The sequence below is a fragment of the Larimichthys crocea genome, unplaced genomic scaffold, assembly GCF_000972845.2.
Source record: "Larimichthys crocea isolate SSNF unplaced genomic scaffold, L_crocea_2.0 scaffold524, whole genome shotgun sequence".
Classification (NCBI taxonomy): Eukaryota; Metazoa; Chordata; class Actinopteri; family Sciaenidae; genus Larimichthys; species Larimichthys crocea.
Window position 1 is genome coordinate 65,480 of NW_020856838.1, and position 21,914 is coordinate 87,393.

General features: G+C 40.6%; 1 protein-coding gene across 1 annotated transcript in view; it reads right to left on the reverse strand.

The window, feature by feature from the left end:
• The window catches only part of lrp5 (low density lipoprotein receptor-related protein 5), a 59,892-nt gene that overhangs the window by 11,122 nt on the left and 26,856 nt on the right, over positions 1 to 21,914 (reverse strand). The window contains exons 12-19 of the mRNA XM_019273287.2: positions 5,968 to 6,184; positions 5,711 to 5,864; positions 4,513 to 4,648; positions 3,657 to 3,901; positions 2,815 to 2,999; positions 2,229 to 2,377; positions 1,921 to 2,098; positions 750 to 946 (exon numbers count right to left, since the gene is read on the reverse strand). Coding sequence (XP_019128832.1) covers positions 750 to 946; positions 1,921 to 2,098; positions 2,229 to 2,377; positions 2,815 to 2,999; positions 3,657 to 3,901; positions 4,513 to 4,648; positions 5,711 to 5,864; positions 5,968 to 6,184 — 1,461 coding nt within the window. The remainder of the gene's footprint in view (positions 1 to 749; positions 947 to 1,920; positions 2,099 to 2,228; positions 2,378 to 2,814; positions 3,000 to 3,656; positions 3,902 to 4,512; positions 4,649 to 5,710; positions 5,865 to 5,967; positions 6,185 to 21,914) is intronic.

The window sequence follows — 21,914 nt, forward strand, 5'->3', positions numbered from 1 at the left end:
CATAAGAAATTATTACCAGTAACTCATGCGTATTTCACAGTTCCTCTGACTGCAGACATACAGCACTTCAAAGTCACACTGCTAGCGATTGAACATTTATGTAAATCTGGCTAGCCGAATGCATTTTGTGCAGTACTCCCTTAGTTAATCAGGACGCAGAACACATGTGCGGTTTTCCCTTAGCCAATCAGGACGCACAATGCGCGTTCGTACTGTACAGTACGCTGTAAAAAAAAAAACATGCAAAATTACACTAAAAAAATCCGCGAAACAGAGAGACCGCCAAAGGTGAACCGCGTTATAGCGAGGGACGACTGTACACGTACATTCTGATGTCATTTCCGAAACAGATGTCACTTCACCAACATGAAACATTTGGGAATTCTATACGGTTCATCCTTGTTTCAGTCCTAGTCTGTCAGGATTGATTTCCAGGTGATCCAAACGATGCAGACTGCCTGACTGCACCGTTAGTTCTGCCCTCTGTGAGAAGAATCCTCTATAAAGCTCTTTGTTTGGAGGAGGAGCCAGATCAACTGCCAACCGTCCTCTGTAGGCTGCATTCTTCAAAGGAGGCTAGGACAGCGTTAAAATGTGTAACTGACTGGCCTACAGCATGACACCATTAATATCTAAGTGAGGACATGTTTACTATTAGTTTGACTGAATGTTAGTAAGCATGATAATAAGCAGCTGGGTTCAAAGAGAAGCATGTTCATATACATCTAAAAGGAAGTGGTGTGTGTTACCATGGCTCCATCATCCCTGGCCCTGCGTATGTTCTGTCGTCCATCCAGCCAGTACACCAATCGGTCCAATGGGTCATAGCTGACAGCTCTGACATTCCTTAAGACGTGGATGGGCAGGATGATGTCAGGACTCTGCTCCCCCAAAACCATCCTACTAATACTGGCCTTCTGACTGAACAGCAGGAAACTAGAGGGAGCTGCAGATAGACAGGCAGAAAGCAAAGGATTCTGGGTGAAGAAGGGCACAGTGCACTGGCAAAAGAAGGCTGAAGCTTTCTCAACTCATATTGTGAAATATAAAGACAAACATGCAGGGTCAAAACCCAGAACGGCAAGACAATATACACACGTACACACCCACACACACACACACACACACACACCCACACACACCCACACGAACAGCTGAAACTGCTCTGAATGATGGTCTCAAGAGCTGAGGAAGTGTGGAGGGCCTCCAGGAAACAAAAATATGGATTTCAGTGTGTGTGTGTGTGTGTGTGTGTGTGTGTGCATTTTAACTTCCAGGGAACAAGGTAGGGAACACACAGTCCATTATAGAGCAAACACACAATCAGTGTTGGTGTGAACTGTTTGAAATACTTGTACAGGTACAGGGTTATCATCTTTCTTCTTTTCAACAGTGTCCATTCATGAATTATTTATTGCTTATTTTCTATTCAATGAATGAAAGTCATCACTTCCTGCATGAAATATTGAGTTTTTTATTGATGTATCCTAACTGTGGTATAAGAAAACAGAAAACATAACAGAAGTTATTGCAATAATAATTCATGAATGAGAATAGTTTATCTGTTAAAAAGCCAAAGTAAGAGTAGCAGTATGAGATGACTGTGCTGTTGTACTGACAGACCCAGCCCAGTAGAAATGTACATTTCATACTATATATACACTACTAGAAATCACTCGAAAACATTTTTTTTCTGTCTTTAACTGGATCCACACTTCAGTGTCTCTCATTTTTCAATTCATTTATTTATGTGACTCAGGACCATGATCACAAACAAACCCTTAGAACAGCAGTACTGTATTTTACTGCTCAAGCTCAACTAAAACTTATTTAATTAAAAGTTTCTCATTCCTTTTTCCAGCTAGTCCTGGGATTCAAACCAGCAGCCTTCTTGTCCCAGAAATGCAGCTCTGTACTTACAGCTGCAGTTTCGTCCATCAGTGTTCAAAGTGTAGTGGGAGGCACAGCGGCACTGGGCACCAGCAGGTGTGGCGAGGCAAAGGTGGGCACAGTTGCCGTTGTTATGTGAGCACTCGTTGGTACCCTCTTGACGGGAGGAGTGGAAGACCAGGATGTCAAGCATCAGCTCCAGCTGGCCCTGAGGACACAGTGGTAAAGCTCACAATCACTACATTGAATACATTGTGATGGCTTCTACTCTGTTCATAGTATTTTATGGCAATAATTCAAATCAAACATTTTGGTTGTAAATGAAACTGGCTCCATACCTGCAGCACCACAGTGCGATTGAGCCCGCTGCGCTTGTCAGCCCGTTCAATACTGCGCAGGTTAAAGTCTGTCCAGTAGATAAAATCCCGGTACTGAGTCAGACCAAAGGGGTGAGGGAGGTCATCCACTATTATCTCCCTCTGAAGGCCTGCAGAGGAAATGACAACATCGGTACATCTGCTTGAGGGCTCTCCATCTTGTCATCATCTACAACTATTATTATAGATTCATACTTGTTAGCCATGGGTAAAAACATTCATTAGAACGTCTGCTACTATTAATAAAATTCACAACTTTGAAGTTGAGAGTTGGCCACTAGCAGAGGTAGTGTCTCCAAAGTCATGTGTGACAACGTGAATATGAGCAGTTCTAGCCATTAGTTTTAGAGATGACATCGGCTGAATCCAGGATACTTCAGTGGAGGGAAGAAGAGACATGTCGTCCATCTTTATATGGACTAACTGACAATCTAGGTGATGAGTAGTTGGAATTTAGTGGTGCCAGGACAACCTGGAGATGTTAAAGAAGTGTGCTGTTGACTTATTCCTCATGTGTGGTAATGTATGATTGATAGAGTGTTCAAACCTTGCATGTTAGTGCTTTCGATCATACACGTGTCCAGATCAGTCCAGTAGAGTCGATGGTCTACATAGTCGATGGTCAGTCCGTTGGCCCGGCCCACTTTATCCACAAGGGTCGTAATGGTGCTGCCATCCATGTATGCTCTAGCTATACGAGGTCGACCACCCCACTCTGTCCAGTACATGTAGCTGTGGAGACAAAACACTATTTCAGCCTGGCTCATGTGTGCAAGCTATCCATCTCTGTATGTAACAGAGTTACCAAAGAGATTCTGATATGAATATTTATTGAATTGGATCATTTGTTCCAGACGGGAAACCTGTTTCTACTTTGTAACTTTTGTTTAGTTAAGTTCGATAAAAGAAGAAACTTTGTTCCTCTAGTCTTTGTTAATGTTTAAGCATGGTGTGTAATCATAAAATGACATCAGATGCCTCCAGGCAAGGATGTTGACAGCTCTGAGCCATGACATCATTAAGACATCACCAAATGAGTGACATGTGTTTGACACGCTGGTACAGGTAGCTAACACTCGTACAGACTGTGAAGAAGAGAGACAGGACTACATACCAACACAATGACCCTGGTACACTGCACTCTCACTACCTCAGACAGAGTGAAGACACACACTACATGAAGTCACTGGCACCAACCATAAAACAGGTGTCTAACAGTGAATCACTTCAAGAGAGCTGCTCCACAAACAAACTCTTCTTACTGTTCAGCTGTCTGCTATGCCACTATGCCATTTTGTGTATTCCACACTGATGTCCATGATGGAGGTGGAATTAAATTACATTAAAAACAGTAAAAAAAAAAATATTTTTAAATGCTGTAGTTCCTACCCATTGGCAGGGTCCAGTGCTAAAGATCGGGGGTTGTCCAGTGAGCGCGGGTTGTCGAGGTCCTTACAGACCAGAACCTGACGGTACTGGCCGTCCAGCCGGGCCACCTCAATGCGGTTAGTGCCTGTATCAGCCCAGTAGATGTTACGACCCATCCAGTCAACTGCCATGCCTTCTGGGTAGTCCAGTCCAAACTCTATGACATGTTCTACAGAGCTGCCATTCATATACGCTCTGCTGATTGTCTGAGATAAAGAGAAAGGAGTGAAAGGAAAGAGAGGGGAGAAAGCAAAAGAACAATTCCCATTTCGTTTGAGGTCAAAACTGGACAAATTCTACACTTGTCTCCTGATCTATCAGAATCCTACAAGTCAACCCACTGAAATGTAATATAACATAACTTGCAATTAATCTAATTTACCATGATGAAGGTCACTGAAGAAAAAATGTGCAGCTGTTTTAATTTAACAAAGTGAACTGCATTCATTCAGATGTATACCTTCTGTCTCAGTGAGAATAATCACAGTGTCATTTACTGACCAACATCAGTGGTTGAATGTTTTTTTTTTTTTACAAACATGAGTTAGTGTGTGTGTCCTGCTGTGTTATTAGCAGGAACCTCCAGTAGTGGTGATTTTTGTACAAGGGAAAGCCTCAATTATCCAAAACAATGTACACTGTGTGTTCTGCTCTTCATGAAATGACCAAAATCCTGAAATAAATACGCCTGTATCCAACTACAGTCAAGGAAAATGAACAACATGTACTGTGACTGAATTATGTGACATCTCTTTTCTAGAGATATATACACATATAGTATAATACTTCAATTAAAAAACTTTTAAAGCCAGCTCACCTTGGCCTGTATGTCGGTCCAGTAAATTCTTCTTTCAGACACGTCAAAGTCGAGAGCAGAGGCCTCTTTAACTCCTGTCAGAGGAATGGCCACATCGTTGCTGTTGGTACCCAGAGAGATACTCCTGATGTTGTCCCTGAGAAACAAATAGCATGAGACAATTTAATGAACGACTGCTTTCATTTTTATCAATTTAATTCAAGTTATCATTTATTATTATTCCCGGTCATAGTCATAAAGAGGCAGGGCTGCAACCAAGACCACTTAAGCTGAGACTGAGACTAAGTTAAAACTGAGTTGAAATGGTTGTAAAACCAGAGATTTTTCTTACTGTTGTTAGGACCACAGGGACACCACAGATCAGTATGGTTCATTGTGTGAATAAAACTGGGGATGTAAGCTACCTGACACCCTGACCTGGTCAACAAAACTCCAGGTCGCCCTGTGTTCACTCGAAGTTAGTTTTTTATTTATGATTATCTTTGATAATCATGATAGCCAGAACACATTGTGTGTTGTTCACAGTGAGTTAGCTCATAAAAATATGATGAGAACATAGAAAAACATAATTTTTTATAAAGGTTGCATTATTTCCTATTACTACTTTTTAAAATAATCAAATCATTTTAGAAACAAAATATAATATAAAAAACATCTATGAATAGTCTCATTACACGTCAGATACTATAGAACAATCACTACTTGCAGTTGTAAACAAGTGCAGATGATATTAAAGAATCTGGACTCTATGGGGAAGTGACAGCTGACAGTAGCTAACTGATAGATGACTGCACTCACTGAGACTCAGAGTTTGACTCACGCTCATTAGTCAGCTGTGGAAAATGTAAAACGTAAGCTGTTACACGGCTTGGCTAAAAGCACTGACTCCACCAGACATGTGACATGATCGACAGAAACGCTGTTGAAATGTCTTCTTTGTAGAGAAGCTGCAATGGTCGGGATCACTGGCTGAGACCAAGACAAGTCAGAGTCAAAAAACACAGTAGACCAAGTCAAGTCTGAGACAACACAAGACAGTCTTGAGACTCAAGCGATAGGCTTGCCAAGAGATAGGCACCTCACCTGGGAAGCAGGAAGTGACAGTCCATTTATGTCATTCAAGTGTGTCCTTTAATATGAATGGAATATGTACTAGTAGCAGGCAACATGAATGGTGACATAATGAGCAGATCTTTACCTGTTGGTGAAGAGCAGGAAGGCCTCTGGCACCACACAAGTCTGCAGGTCTGAGAGAAGCTCCATTCCCATGGGACAGGCACAGCTGACAGCCTGACGACACCAGAAACACAGATGGCTGCATCCGCCGTTATTCACCGCACAGCCATTTGTACCTGTTTACACATTTTACATCTTTGTCTTACTTTCATTAGTGCTCAGCGTGTTCTGCTGCTGCGCATTTAAGAACTCACCACCAAATGAACGTGTCCTCCTTACCGTATGTTTCTGTCACTTTAGTGGCTTTCAGCCCCATTAAATCTGGCAGCTGATCAATGATGATCTCTCGTACTGCCGTGGCTTTGTGGACCCTCTCAATGCTGCGTCTCTGCCAGTCAGTCCAGTAGATGTAATCACCGAGCAGAGTAAAGCCAAAGATATGAGGCAGTTTGTCCTCCAGCAGAGTCTGTCTGTTACTGCCATCCACGTTGATCACCTGAAAAGGTAACAGAAAGAGGAGACACAGAAACCTTTAGAGCTTTTCCTCAGCTAGACTGCATGTTAAGCTATTGTAGAATATAAGACTTCATCCACCACCTCCATGGCTGTTATTTTGTAGGTGACCCTGACCTTTGACCACCCAGGGGAGGGGTCCATTCCATCCACACATATGGAAAGGTGATGGAAACAGGATGGAGGGAGATACAGTACTGACTGATCAGACAAAAGGCAGAAAACGGGGATGTCCACAGGAAGTTGTGTCTGAATGTGACCAGAAATAACTGACTACAGAGCAGGACAAAATAATGCAAACACTAGCTCAAAAGAGTGATTTTACTTCCACACATTTCAACATCGACATATTCTTGTCTGCCTCCAGAGGTTTACCATGACGACCAGCTGAACGTCCAATTACAATCATAAGAAGCATACAATGGATACCATACAATGGCCCTGGTCTTTTTAAGTACAGTGAAATGTCAAAATTGGGAGTTTAGACATGAAGTTGGTCATTTGAAAACAAACTTAGTTTATTTGAATGTTTCCATCAGAATGGAAAGTCAAGAGGTCCAAGAGAGTGCCAACATGTAGCCATTTTCTGTGGTGAGAGAGCTGAATGCACTGTAACTCAAGACAACACAAAAATAGACAAAGCACAAAAAATAAAGAAAATAATTCACCACTTTGCCAACACACACACACATCACATTTAGAAAACACACACAAGCACACTGCAGATCAGCACAGGCTCATTTAGACAACACGTCTTTGACATGAAGAAAGGTGCCACAGACTACACAGCACACAACAGTGACATCAGTACAGCTGCTGTTACAACTGTACAATTAGACACTTGCGTCTCAAGCTGATGCAGTAAAACTAGTCCACGCATTTGTTACTTCAAGGCTGGACTATTGTAACTCTTTGTTATCAGGCTGCTCCAATAAGTCTCTTAGGACTTTGCAGTTAATTCAGAATGCTGCTGCACGTGTTCTGACAGGAACCAAGATCAGAGATCACATCTCTCCCATTTTGGCTTCCTTGCATTGGCTACCTATTAAATCTGGAATAGAATTTAAAATTCTTCTCCTTACTTACAAAGCTCTTCATGGTCAGGCACCATCATATCTAAAAGAACTCATAATACCTTACTACCCCTCTAGAATACTGCACTCTCAGGACGCTGGGTTCCTTGTGGTTCCTATAGTCTCCAGAAGTAGATTAGGAGCCAGAGCTTTCAGCTATCAGGCTCCTCTTCTGTGGAACAAACTACCATTCTGGGTTCAGGAGGCAGACACGGTCAACACCTTTAAGAGTAGACTTAAGACTTTCCTTTTTGATAAAGATTATAGTTAGGGCTGGCTCAGGTCATCCCTTAGTTATGCTGCCATAGGATTAGACTGCCGGGGGACTCTCCTTCCCTCTCTCTCTCTCTCACTAACTAAAGTTCTTCATATGTGAAAAATCCTGGTTTGTAAAATAGAGAAGAAGACTGCTAATGAGTCTTCAACACAGATATACACACTCATGTTAAATCCACATTGACATAGTTTAAAATTTCCATGCTGACACATAGATTACAAATCACAGGAAAACAGTGAAACACACTAAAACACACAGAAATGTGAAACACACAATTTCTCGCAGTGTGTGTGTGTGTGTGTGTGTGCGTGCGTGTGTGTGGGCATATCAGTCACAAGGCATCTATTACTAGTCTGATGAAAACTGATACAGGCCCCCCCCTGCCAAAAAATCCCCTGCTGTGTGTGGTTGTGTGTGTGTGTGTGTGTGTGTGTGTGTGTGTGTGTGTATGTGCATGTTTCTACGAGTGGAAAGTGAGAGCTGCAATTGACAAGGCTGCAATTAGAACTTGTGTCCAGCCCTCCTCCTCAACGCCTGTGCTATTACTGGACTGGCGTCGGCTGAAATAGACACATGCTTTTTTTTAGACACACGACAGTCACAGCCTGTGTGAGTGAGTGTCTGTGTGTTTGTGTGTCACACACTGCCTATGTTCTTCAATATGCCATGCCAGAGATTTTACAAATGGGAAGAATTCTGTTGGGCAGCTTGCAACACTACTGTATATGTGCACGGTAAACAGATCAATTAAAGCTGAATGCTTAGGAGCGGTTAAGTGCTGTTCACATCTTGGATTTAGTGAAGGATTAAGACGCTAACAGGTTCATTTCCAGGTTAGTCTGATGTGGCACCACATTACTGTAGGCTAGAATGGCGGCACCATTCAACATGTTTTTTCAAATTGCAGTTTTAAATATTTGAATCTTTCATTTATCCAGACAAGTAACACTTGACTTGTGGCCTTTACTTGAATTGTTATGAAATCAAATAAAACCTTAAAACACCACAGTTCACCTCTCAGACAGCTATCTAACTAATACGTTTGAAATACCTCACATCTTTTTATTATTTTCTGAGCTTGAGGTTTGGAAATTTCACTGACAGGCAGGTTCAGAAGATGAAAAGAGTTACAACAGCTAGGTGAACCTGGTGTGTCATCATCAGACAGCAGTGTGGACACTGAAGCTGTCTGCCTCCCAGTTCCTGGTGTTTTTCCCTTGTTTCCCTTTCCCTGGTGTTTCTGTCTGTGTTGTCTGTCTCTCCTCATGTATGTGTGTCACTGAGTGCCTCCAGTTTCCCTCTCACCTGCCTATGACATCACCAACCAATCAAAAACTAAAAAAAAAATAAAACCCCGGTTCAAACGTCCAGACTTCAGATCATTCAGTCTCCCTCAAGGTAACATTGCTACAGCTTTCAGTTTCCTGAAAGTTCTCAGTGTTTGGTCGTGTATGCCCTTTGAGTCCACTGAAGTTCTACTATTTATAACCAATGAAAGAACGATCCTCCAAAGCTGTTCATGTGTGACAACCTTGACATTGTCGCTTGGTTCAAAGATAAGGTGATTGTAAGTTTGTGCAGTTTTGGTTTCTGCTGTGTCTCTAAACGTATTAACCCGTTACTCGATCTGGATGATAATGTTTCATGTCTTGATAACACACACTCCACCAACACAGACACACTGTTCTTGGTGTGAATGCCCACTAACACGCTATCAACAGTTCTTTGCCAGAGAAAGAACCTTTTTCGAAAAAAAGACCTTGTTTTCCTTCCAACTGTGATGTGCTTTTTCCAGAAATTCCACTGTTACCCCCTGTGCCACAACAAAGATCCCGCACTGGTTTCCCACCCAGTGAAGCGGTGAAGTGATGTTCATTGGAACACACATAGAGAATCAAACCCTGAGTCCCTGCAGAGGTGAACAACTTTACCTAGAGGTACCTGTGTGCTGATATTTTAATACACAGTCTTTACAATAAAGACATATATGAATAAAATCAAAATTACTATGTTGATTAGAATATAATTTTGATGTTTAATAAAATGTTTTTTTTATGCTGCTCCTTGTTTCTAACTACAGTTTAATTTGAATAATAGAATTTTGTAAAATGAAGATATGAAATATGACAATGTATGATGATGTTGATCAGCCCCAATTCCAGATTAAGAATGTATTGCAAATAATAATAATAATAATAATAGTACATTTTATTTAAAAACGCTTTTCAAGGTACTCAAAGACACTTTACATAAAAAGAACATCAAATCATCAAAACAAGATGAGATAGTACACTAAAAACACAATTAGAATTTTAATAAACATTAAAAGCAATTTTAAAAAGGTGTGTTTTTGTTAGAGATTTGAAGGTGGGAAAGTCAGTACAGTCACAGATGTGTTTGGGGAGAGAGTTCCAGAGGGAGGGGGCAGCTGCAGAGAAGGCTCTGTCGCTCCAGTTTCGGTGCTTGGTCCTGGGTGGTGGAGTAAGGAGGTCAGCATCAGATGAATGGAGGCTGCGGGATGGATTGTGGCAATGGAGCAAGTCAGTGAGGTAGGAAGGGGTCTGGTTATGGAGGGCTTTGTGTGTGAGGAGAAAGATTTTGAACTGAATACACTGTGGAGCTGGGAGCCAGTGGAGTTTCTGGAGGACTGGAGTGATGTGATCACGGGTGTGAGTGAGCAAACGTGCAGCAGAGTTTTGGATGTACTGTAGTTTATTTAAAGTTTTGGATGGTGTGCCATAGACGATCCTGTTGCAGTAATCAATTCTGGAAGTGATGGAGGCGTGAATGAGGGTTTCTGCAGCAGAGAAGGTGAGTGATGGGCGGAGTCGGGCTATGTTCTTGAGATGGAAGAAGGCAGTTCTGGTGATTTGGTTCAAAGGAGAGGTAATTGTCAAAGATGACTCTGAGGTTGCGACTGTGGGGGGATGGAGACAGGGTGGAGCTGTCGATGGTGAGGCGGAAACTGTCTGCGTTTTTTCGTGAGGGATTTGGGGCCGATAATGATCAGGTCTGATTTGTCACGTTTGATTTGTTTGAGGAAGTTGGTCTGCATCCAGGATTTGATGTCGGCGAGGCAGTTGGAGAGAGTGGAGTGAGTGGTGGGAGTGAAGGAGTTGGTGGATATATAAAGCTGGACGTTAACAGTGGAAATGAAGACCATGGTAGCGAATGATGTTGCCAAGCGGGAGCAAGTAAAGTATGAATAGGAGAGGACCAAGCACCGAACCCTGGAGGACGCCTTAAGACAGAAGAACAGTGGAGGAGGTGCAGTTGTTGATGTGGATGAATTGTTGTTGGTCTGTGAGGTATGATTTGAGCCAGGATGAGGATGGTGAGGTGGCTGGAGTCTGCGGAGAGGAGGATGTCATTGGTGACTTTGAGGAGGGCTGTTTCAGTGCTGTGTTGAAAACGGAAACCAGATTGAAATGGTTCGAATGGGTCATTTAAGCAGAGGTGGTCTTTGAGTTGTGTGTTCCAGTATTTTGGACAGAAAGGTGAGACTGGAGATGGGCTGGAAGTTCGACATGATGCCAGGGTTAAGTCCAGGTTTTTTGAGGATGGGGGTGACAGCAGCCAGTTTGAGTGAACGGGGGACTGAGCCAGACCTGAAGGAGGAGTTGGTTTCTGTAATGAGTGTGGAGATGGCTGGTAAAGAGTCCTTAATGAGGTGAGATGGGATGGGATCCAGGACACATGTAGAGGTTTTCATGCCTGTCATGATTTTGAGAAACTCTCCTGGTGATATGGGAGAGAACTGAGACAGAGGCTGAGAGGTGAGGAGCAGATGAAAGAGTGGGAGTGCAGGCCGTGGGGGCAGGAGAGGAGGACAAGTTGTTATAAATGGTGTCGATTTTTGTTTGGAAGAACGAAAGAAACGAGTTGCATTTGTCAGTGGTGAATGAGTTGGAGAGTGTTTACATTGTTTCATTTTCATACCACAGAAGAAGAAGTGAGGAAACCAAAATAAGTTTAAGAGGTAGAGCAGGGGAGAAAGTCACAAGAACGCATGGATGCCTACAGACACCAACTCCTCTGTCTCACTCACTCACACACACACACACGCACACACACACACACACCAGTCTCCATTTTGAGGAATCTACAACAGAGATCATTTTAGGAGCCTAACGTAGCTCAAAGTACACTCACATGGACTTCCACAGAAAACAAAGGAGTGAGGAGAGAGTTTAGTGGAACCACTCCAGCAACAATGGATCTCACACTGACTTCAATAAACATTTGCTCAAATGACCGACATATTTTGATTTCCCAACAAGTATTAACTCTGCAACTTTTTTTGTGTTGCTATGCGCCAGAAGATGAAATCTAGACCACAAAAATGCAGACTTGATGTTGTTGCTGTGATGCGCAGCAGTGTATCCAGCTATCTGTTTAGTGAATGCTCATTTAAATACCAATTCAGAGAGTAGGGCTAAGCAAACAGAAAAAAATAAACCATTCACTTTGATGGGCCTCTGATCCAAGGGAGGTTCCTGACCCCTCCACAAAAAACCTATTCATTTATCACTGTGACACAATTAGACATGGCCATCCCAGTAAAAAGATGGCAGAGAGACTCCCTTTCTCTGCCCTCTCCTCCTCTCTAGCTCACTCTTTCTCTCCAATGGCTTTTTCAGGAAGAATTATGCACTGGGAGAGTGTTTTTTTTTAACCCTTGTCTTTTTTCATTTTAGGTGTGAGAACGTCTCATTTCTTGATGGATGTGGGGGGAAAAGGACAAAAAAGACAGAAAGAGACCAAACTAAAAGTAACAAAGGTCTCATCCGACACGCAGGGAGAAGTCGGACCATCACAGGACAGTTCACATACGCTCACATACACAGATATTCATCAATCAAAAGAATGAAACACACAGGATTAATGGAATTATGTTGAAAACACAGGGGTCACACTGTGTTTCACCCAGAACGTTAAGAGATATTCTGTTCATTCTAAAGCACAGAATCACCTGATTTGTACTAATAAAAAACATAATTCAAAGATCTGGGAGGTGAACTCTAATATTTTTAATTAGTTCAGACAATCAATAAAACAAATAAAAGATAAACTACTTCTGCGAGCAGAGAGTGTTTTGTATTTTAAATAAATTATGGAAACTAATTATTAACTGATGACCAAAACTGTTGTTTAGTGATTCTCTGACTGCTAATCCAACACAAAATGCATCACTCAAATTTGTTAAAATGAATACTTTTCTGGCCAGGGTTCCCATGGGAACAAGTGTAACGTTGCCATGCAGACAATGGGGACAGTTTTCAGCCTTAATGTCTTCTGTTGACACAATAATTTGAATCTTCATTACAAAATGACATGTTTTTTTATTCCACTTTGATTAATAACACTGTTAACATATTAATTACTTATTTCTTACTCGACCCTAATCCTAAACTGTGGTCAGAACACACACAGCCATAAACAAAGAGTGCTATCGGTTTTCTACATAAGCAAACAGAGAAAGTAAATATACCCTGGGAGTGTTTATTGTGTGTGTTTCATAATGGGGGCATTTCTCAGGAATGTGCAACCTGAGACTAACCAATGTTTGACAGATGATACACTCGAGTCATTCAGTAATCCCACAAGAAAACTGGTTGGTCATAATAGCAGACATCACTAAGTTCCACTTGCTTTTGGCTGTGATTGTAACTATAATTTTCTCTCCCAGCCACCTTTGAATGCTAACAGCTATCATTATCATTTCAAAGGTCTTCTCTAAGATTTCCTAGAAATTCTTGAAAACTTAATATTTAGTGTTGTTCGTGCACGCTAATAGTTCTTTAAAGACAACGTCATGTTCTCTGGTTTCCTAGTAGGTGATGTCATCATAAATTTAACACTGAATACACTTTTTATGTTAGTAAATTACGTACAGTCACATTATTACACTGTCTATTGAATCTGATCTCATTCTATAGTGCTCATTACAACACAAATTAGTTTGTAGTTATGTTTTATGCTTTAAATAGCAAATGAAATTGTACAATATATGGCCAACAGGCAAACAGGCTGAAGCTGTGTACTGTCCCAGTATTGTGTAATGTGTCACAATTAATCATATTCCTGACCTATGATCCTGCTTTGTTATAACTGATGGAACTGCTAAACAATTACAAGCGTGCAACATCTGGAAGCAACCAGCCGGGTAAAGTAAATCAATGCTCTACATGAACAGGAGCAACAGAATAACTTAAAGTCCCTTCGTTTTAAAATGAGTAACCCAATCCCTGCTAAGTGCAGCCAACACCCTGCTGACACTGAAATGAATGACAGTCACAGCAGAGATGAGACAAGCAGGGTTTCCCCATGTTGACACTACCAAGTTGAAACATGAAAACAATATGAGACAAGTAAAAAGTCAGAGTCACTGTTTGCACACTGAATGCTTGACTTTAAAGTAAGTTTGAAATGCCATAATAGTTTCATATTACTCAGCTACTCAACTGTGCTGTTGCTAATTGTAAGAAGGCTCCAATATATTCAACATATACCTTTCAAAACAAGGTGATATGGTTTCATTAAAAAACAAAATTCACATAAGCCCACAGACACAAAATGTAAAAAAAAAAAAAAGTTCTTCATGTATGGACTGAGCCTTTTTACAGGGGGTGGAAGCTCACTGTCAGTTTCAGGTTTATTTATCATATGCAGGTTAACACAGAGTCAGCAATACAATGAAATGTGTTGGACAAGAGGAACAGTCAGCTCAGCATAAAGAAAATTAAGGTAAAAAATATATAAAATACAAAATTGACTAAAATAGAATATGAGAAAAATATATATGCATATAATACAAAATGTACTAAAATATATTATATGAAATATGCTGGGATAGAGTATGGAAAATATGTTTGAATCTTCTATACAATGTACAAGGTTGTGCCAATTATATTCAAGTATTACTGTATAACTGTCTCGTAACTACCAGGTGAGCTGAGTTTCAGTTTATATACTGAAGAATACAAACTTCTTTTTGGGTCATTGTGCTATGTTAAAATTGCTGTTATCAAAATGTTACTTTTTTTTTTGCTTGCACAAATTGTCATGTGTTGGTGCTTTTGATAAATATTGAAAGCTTAAGAAATGAACAGGTTGTAGATGAAAAAGATGAAACATCACGTTATTATTTTGTTATTATGTAGCTTGTATAGAAAATTAGTTGGCTTGACCATCTGTGTATCATCCACATGGAACAAAGTAGAAACAAACATACACAGCCGTGGGCTAGTAGCTGTTATTGCTTGCTCACCACAACAGTGCTTACATCAAACCACAATATTACCATTCTAATGGGATACATAAGATCAGCCACAACACACACACACACAGATGTAGGCCGAAGACTGAACTCTCAGAGGAAATGAGACATGCAGCTACTGTCACTTTGTGGTAACAGGGACAGAAGAGCACATAGAGCAGAGAGACAGGGAGGAAAACAGGATGGAAGACACTGGGAGGAGAGCGCTGACAGAACACTGTGGAAATTTGGAGCAACATCAGGTGTTTCTGTTATTTCTCTGACCTGAGAGCAGGATTTATGTCCAAGCAGTCTCAATCAGCTAGTCACTATGTAAGGAGGAGGACAACCTCAAAACCTCTGAACCTTCAGGTTAATGACTATGGAATTTGATATAGGGCAGTATGTGATATTGTTATGATACAGTATAGAGTCTGTTCTATTTATGATTTTGACTGTCATGTTCAGGGGGTGGACACTATCTGTAAAACTAAAAAAACATGGAATTAACACAATGTTTGTGAAGCTTTGAATGTGAGAGGTGTGGACCCTTTTCTGTGGTAATCATATTGTAGGATTCAGGTGCCACCAGCAACACACCCTACAGAGCTCTGTAATAATGGACAGTATAAACAAGCTGGACTTGATCTGACTTGCCTCTGAATTTCACCCTGCCAGTGTTTGTTGTATTCAGCACTAACATCTAACCTGCTCCAGTATCAGGCTACATTCTATGCCAGTACTGTAGTAAATTATACTGCATGCTATACTCTACTGCTATAAGTTAGATATATAAAGCAGAATCATAAGATAATGTAATAAATTATTTTTTAAAATGTAAAATAGACACCAGATGACCTAGAATCAGGATCAGGGCAGATCATGGTATTGGCTAGAAGTATAGAGAGAATGTCTTCTTTGTTCGGCTGGCTCAATGTGCACAAGTCATTTTCTAGTCTTTACATGAGGTGAGGAGGTATAATATATAAGGTGATCCAAACTGTCAAAATTGAGAACATACATTTGTTTTTGGTTCATGACACCTCCCAGACTCCAATGTAAAGACTGAACCATGGACAGACCCCTGTTTTTTAAAGGTTAAAATACAATGTCCACAAAGCACACTTATTTTGCCCATGCTGGGCTGTGGTGCAGTGTATGTAGATATAAAAGGCTCATTCTTAGGTGACAAAAACATACAGATTCATATTTTTAGGTTATTATACCACTAATTGAAACAGAGTTATGAAGATTATATTCAATTTCTGCTATATTCTGTAAAAAGATCCCTGCTGTTGCTAGGTCAAATCAGTGAACAGTAAACTTGGAGCTTATATGTGTGTTTACCTGCCTGCTCCATTATCAGCACTGCCAGTGTTTTACAGAGAGGCTCCACCGGTATACAAAGCCGTCTCAAATCGTCTTACACGGCCCTCACGGGGGATAAAGAATCGGGACAGCACAGAGCCTCTCAGAGGCCACTGTCCACACAAAACTTCATTTCAATCTTCTATCAAATTGACTTATTCAGCTCTACCAGGCAGCTATCAAAGGCAGGGAAGACCTGAACCAAACCACTGAAGTCAAGTCTGTTGTGTCAACATCAATATGTTACATTTGTTGATGTGTGATGTGTGATTTTTTCCCTATTTATATGTTCTAAAGTGATTCTGCACACATGTCCTAATGCAGTTAGTCATATGTTCATCCTGTCATACAGCATACACTATATTTAAAGTTAACACATTCCAGCTACATAGTCTTGGTAGTGTTATATAAAGCCCTAACCACCTGGTTTACTGTGATCCTGCTCTTCTGTTTCTGTCTGATGAATTCTGTCTGAAACAACAACTACCAACACATGCTGCAAATACACAACAATTCAAACAATAAATAGAAATAACCATCCCATGTACACGTACAGTACATTTGCCTATACAAATCCATGTTTACATGCATACGTACATAGCCACATGTAGGGCTGGGTATCAATAAAAAAATTTCGATACCAGTACCGATACCAATACCTTCACTTCAATACCGGTTCCTAAATGATACCTTTTTCGACACGTATTTTATAATATCAATTCTAATAAAATAAAAATTGCATTACACATTCCTTTTCACATATGGAAGTTAATTTTTTCAAGTTATTTCCGGTGCAAAAAGAACATGAACACAAACACACACTCACACATTCACACACACACACTGTCACACACACTCACACACACACTCACGCACACACACTCACACACACACACACACACCCCTGAGTACTCTAACGTAACGTTTTTCTTTAAGAAAATTAGCCTATTGGAGCTAGCTGTACTACTACTGCAAAACGATCTCTGTAATAAACTATTTAAACACTTACATAGTTCCAAAATGCCTCGTTTTCAATGCCAGGACCCTCTTTAGACTACCACAGAAGTGGTGAGCAATTTCCAGCGTTTTTGATGGTTTAAGTATAGTTGTCAAAATAGCATCGGTGTGTTGTTTGCTTATCCAAGGTCTGGCTACCTAGCCTGTGCTAGGTCACACTTCAAGCTATTTAATAAACATTTTATAGCCTTACAAAGTCCCCAAATATCTCGTTTTGAATGTCAGGGCTCTTACGAGGACTACCTACGAAGTCTTTAGCAACTTTGAACTCCTTTTGATTGTTTAAAAAAAGTCTTATCTTCAGGTCACAAACATACATTACTCTGTTCAAAGTAACGGTTAAAAGCAACAATGAAAAACAGTGTGTTTCTGATTGCAGCGCACTAGCCAAGTCTTGCTGCTCAGCAAACATATTAAACATTATAAAACTCGGTATGATGTTTACATACTCAAATGTTTACATCTGTATCTTTACATCGAAATTCTCCTTTGGGAAACTTGGCAGGATAACCTATTGTATATGTACATTACAGCTGAAGTGACATCAATATTGGCAATTCATTTCATTTTTTCTAAATAGCGACGCCGCTCAGTACATGGGAGGGAGTTTATATAACTAGTCTACTGGCTGGCCATGGGATTAGATCTTCATAAATAGCTGTATATAATATTTGGTTACACTTCAGAAATGTAATGCGCTGAATTTCTAATAGACCATTAATTTGTTCGGGGGCGTTTCACCTAAAAATGCCCGGATGTGTCAAAAGAACGTAAAGTAAAGGATGGTCGAACTCATCTGTAATCACATGATTAACCTCTGGGTATCGAAACGTGGAACCTAAAGACGAGGCATGTTTTGATACGCATAAGAACCGACACATTTCGGTCGGTGCCATGAAAGAACCAAATTTCGGTGCCCAGCCCTAGCCACATGCAGCAACCCTGAGCTCTCGGTTCTCCTAACAATGACCCAGTCTGCTCTTCATGTTAAGCCTGGGTGGGTAACCCTCAGTCATGAATCCCTGAAGAAGCATGCTGCCTTTGGCTCCTTCCAATCTATATTTATCAATCTCTTTACTAAAAGACAGCCTAATGCTCAAATTCAATTATCTCAAATCATAAACACATTTGGATAAATGTAAAGAGGAACAAAAAACAAATCTGGTGCACTGTTCATGTAGCTATCTCTGCATTGCTTTCCCTCACTTTCATGTTTATTTCTTTTTTTGACAAGTTGCTTTTTAAAATACTGAGTTTGGTCTGTTGGAGGAACTTGTTGGCCCATGACCTTATGGTTAAACTGACCTGAGCTCTCAGGTTTGGTGTTTAAGTGTTTGCTGTAGAACTACAGACTGTGGAGCAACTTTTTAACTGTTTCTCAGGTGCTTTCATCAAAGATATTCTATGATTTTATTCTAACAGAAGATACTGCATTCTAATCTGTGCTAATGATATGAAGCAGTGCACATGTTTCTAAAGTGGGCGTGGGAAACGATGTCTATTTGTTAAACCCTTACTCCACCCAATGTCCAGATGCAAGGATGCTCTGGTTTAAGTTGTGTCTCTTAGAGGTTGTCTGCTGATAAATTGAATAGCAATAAACATAATTAGCAGTTGTCAATTAATGATAATGTATCGTTTCTTAATTTCAATATTAAATATGTTGATATAAAATAAGAATGATGTTAGAAAATAGTTCAATAAATAATGCTACATGATAAATAGAAAACTTCTTAATACCTTAATAATAACCATTCAGCCAAACCGTAGCCATAGGCTTAGGTTAATGATAGCATCAGAATTCTCATGAAGTCATATCTCTTAGTTTCTGGCAGAATCTGACTGGACCAGTGGAGGAGCAGCAAAGCCAGCCAACACAGAAGAACTGAAACATGCAACACTTATTTTTTTATTTTTTTACTATTGTTGGTTCGTGACCCCACGTTTCCCTGATTCCCTGACATGGAATCCCTAGTGATGGTTCTGGGTCAGAACCCCTTCCTTTAAAGCCAACGGACAGTGTCCGTTTTTCATTGATCTTTTTCTAGAACAGCTTTCAGGCTCTTCTGCTCTTCTCTTCATGGCTTCTTGCAGCTGTTCTTGTCCACCAGTAGAACCATCTCTGCTGTAATCTTTAACTCACATCAAACCAGGGTCACACATGGACATGTTCAGATACCAATTATCTGTGCTAGTGTCATATCTTGTGTTTATTTTCAATTGTTCACCCAGGGCGCAAATGTGGCCAGGACCGGCGCTGGTTCCACCATGAGCAAGCACTTGGAGACAGTGGCGAGGAAAAACTTCCTTTGAACAGGCAGAAACCTCAGGCAGACCCAAGCTCACTGGTGGACAGTCATCCACCACGACTATCTATCATTTATCAGAGCAGACCAACTATTAAAACAAGGTGCAGGGCCTTATGTAGAGGAAATTCCACCATGTACATCTCACTGCTCTCTTCCACCTCACACACACACACAGACACACACACAAGCAGTTACCATATGGCCCCACAGTGTGATTGAATGGTGCTACGCATAGTCAATCTGCATAATCACAACAAAGCAGCCGTTTTGTGTGTGCGTGGAGACCAAAGCAACACATCAGTCAAAGCAGCTAACACTCTCACACACACACACACACACACACACACAGGCGCACAAACGCACACACAGACACACACTCCTTTTCAAAAGGAGGGTGTCTGTGCGGTAACTTCAGAGGTTTTTTTCCCCGCAGATGAGGGGGAGGGGAGAAAGGTTGCAGAGGGGGAGTCAGATTTCTTTAAAAGACTTGAAAACACAGAGCAGGGGAGGGAGGGGGGCATTCCTCAGTCCTCTTGGATAAAGTCTTCAAACTGCCTCAGTCATTTATCATTCTCTCTCTTCTCTCTTTCAAAAGGTAAAATGCTGGGCGCTGTTCAGTTTTCAGCTGTTTGGCAGGCTTGCCTCACACACACACACATACACACACACACACACACACACGCACACACACACACACACACACACACACACACACACACACACACACACACACTGTGAAGTAGAGGCACAATTCAAATATCTCAGTATAACACTACACACCACTAATGCATAAAATAACATGATACACACTGCACATGATAAAATAAACAACTATAAAAAATGAACTGTGAGAAAAAGATAAAAATTATCTTCAGTTACAGCACTAACTAGGCTTTTGATTTGATGCAGCCTTGTAACACTGTTTCTCATTTCTCATGTCACATATATACTCATATACTCCAAAATCTGTGTTTTACAGTATGCTAAAGAGAAATCTGAACATCTAGCCTTCTTTTACATTTGACTGAAGAGCTGGAAAATCAGATGGATTCTGACTATAACTGTTCTTTCATGATAATATATAATGTATGAATATAATGTATATGTTGATCTGGTTAGTTAGTGAATCTGGTTAGTTTGCATTTATGAAATGAATGAACTGTTGGTCTCTGTAAATAATATTATAAAGAGTACGGTCTAGACCTGCTCTGCATTGAAAGTGTCATGAGATAACGTTTGTTATGATTTGGCACTATATAAATAAAATGGAATTTAATGGAATTATTGTACATTATCCCTTATCAATTAATCGTTGCACCTGAAAATTACTCGCGACCAAGGTCTCACAAAATCTTTGCAGATGCCCACAGATGCTACCTGTTACATAAACGTCTCGTCTGCACATCCAGCCTGATGAGTTACACTGACTCCATTCTCTTCATTCCGAACATGGCACTGCACGGCATGTAAAATGTGACCTCTGAACAGGATGAGCTGTTTGTCAATGGTCATGTAGTTCACACCTGTTGCTGAATCTCTTACTGCTGCTGGACCACAACAGTCTCATGGACTCTCATTTATAGCGCCTTTCTAGTCTTCCGACCACTCAAATCACTTTCACACTACATATCTCATTCACACACGTTCATACACTGATAAATGCCATGCAAGATCTAACCATTCATACGCATTCTGGAGCAATTTGGGTTCAGTATCTTGCCCAAGGACACTTCGACATGCAGACTGGAGGGGATTGAACCGCTGATCATCTGATTAGTGGACGACCTACCTCTACCTCTGAGCCACAGCTGTCCCTAATACACCTAGACAATAGACAATAGATACAGGACTGGATGAGCGCCTTCATTTCATTTTAATCAGCTGGTGTTTATGGTCCACATTTGGGCTTTTGTATTTTTTTGTACTTGTTTTAAGTCACTATTCACAGTATGCCATCATCAAAGAATCACACAAATTCACTCCCTTTGCTTCAACATGAGGGCCTTCTCAGATGTGTTGAACATTACAATCATGTTACACTGCATTTTACATTAGGTTCCCTCACCTGTCTTGAGACTACTATGACAGAAATGAGAATTATCCTTTTTCCAATTCAATTTCTACTAAATGCACTGCTGGGACATGGTTTTAATCTTACAGTGAGTGTTTAGTCTTAGCCTTCATGCATGTGTGTAATAACAAATACAGAACAAAATTAGACCACACACACACACACAAAAGAGACATAGGCAGGCAGACGTACAATGGAAGTGTCTTCACACCCAGCAGCAATTTCTTTTCAATTGGATAAAAACAAGGCTGAAATGTAAAAAAAAAAAACCTTTGAGGTGGGTCCTTTCACCCTGACAGAGAGGAAAGGGGGGGGGGGAACTCAGTCTCACTTTTTTGTT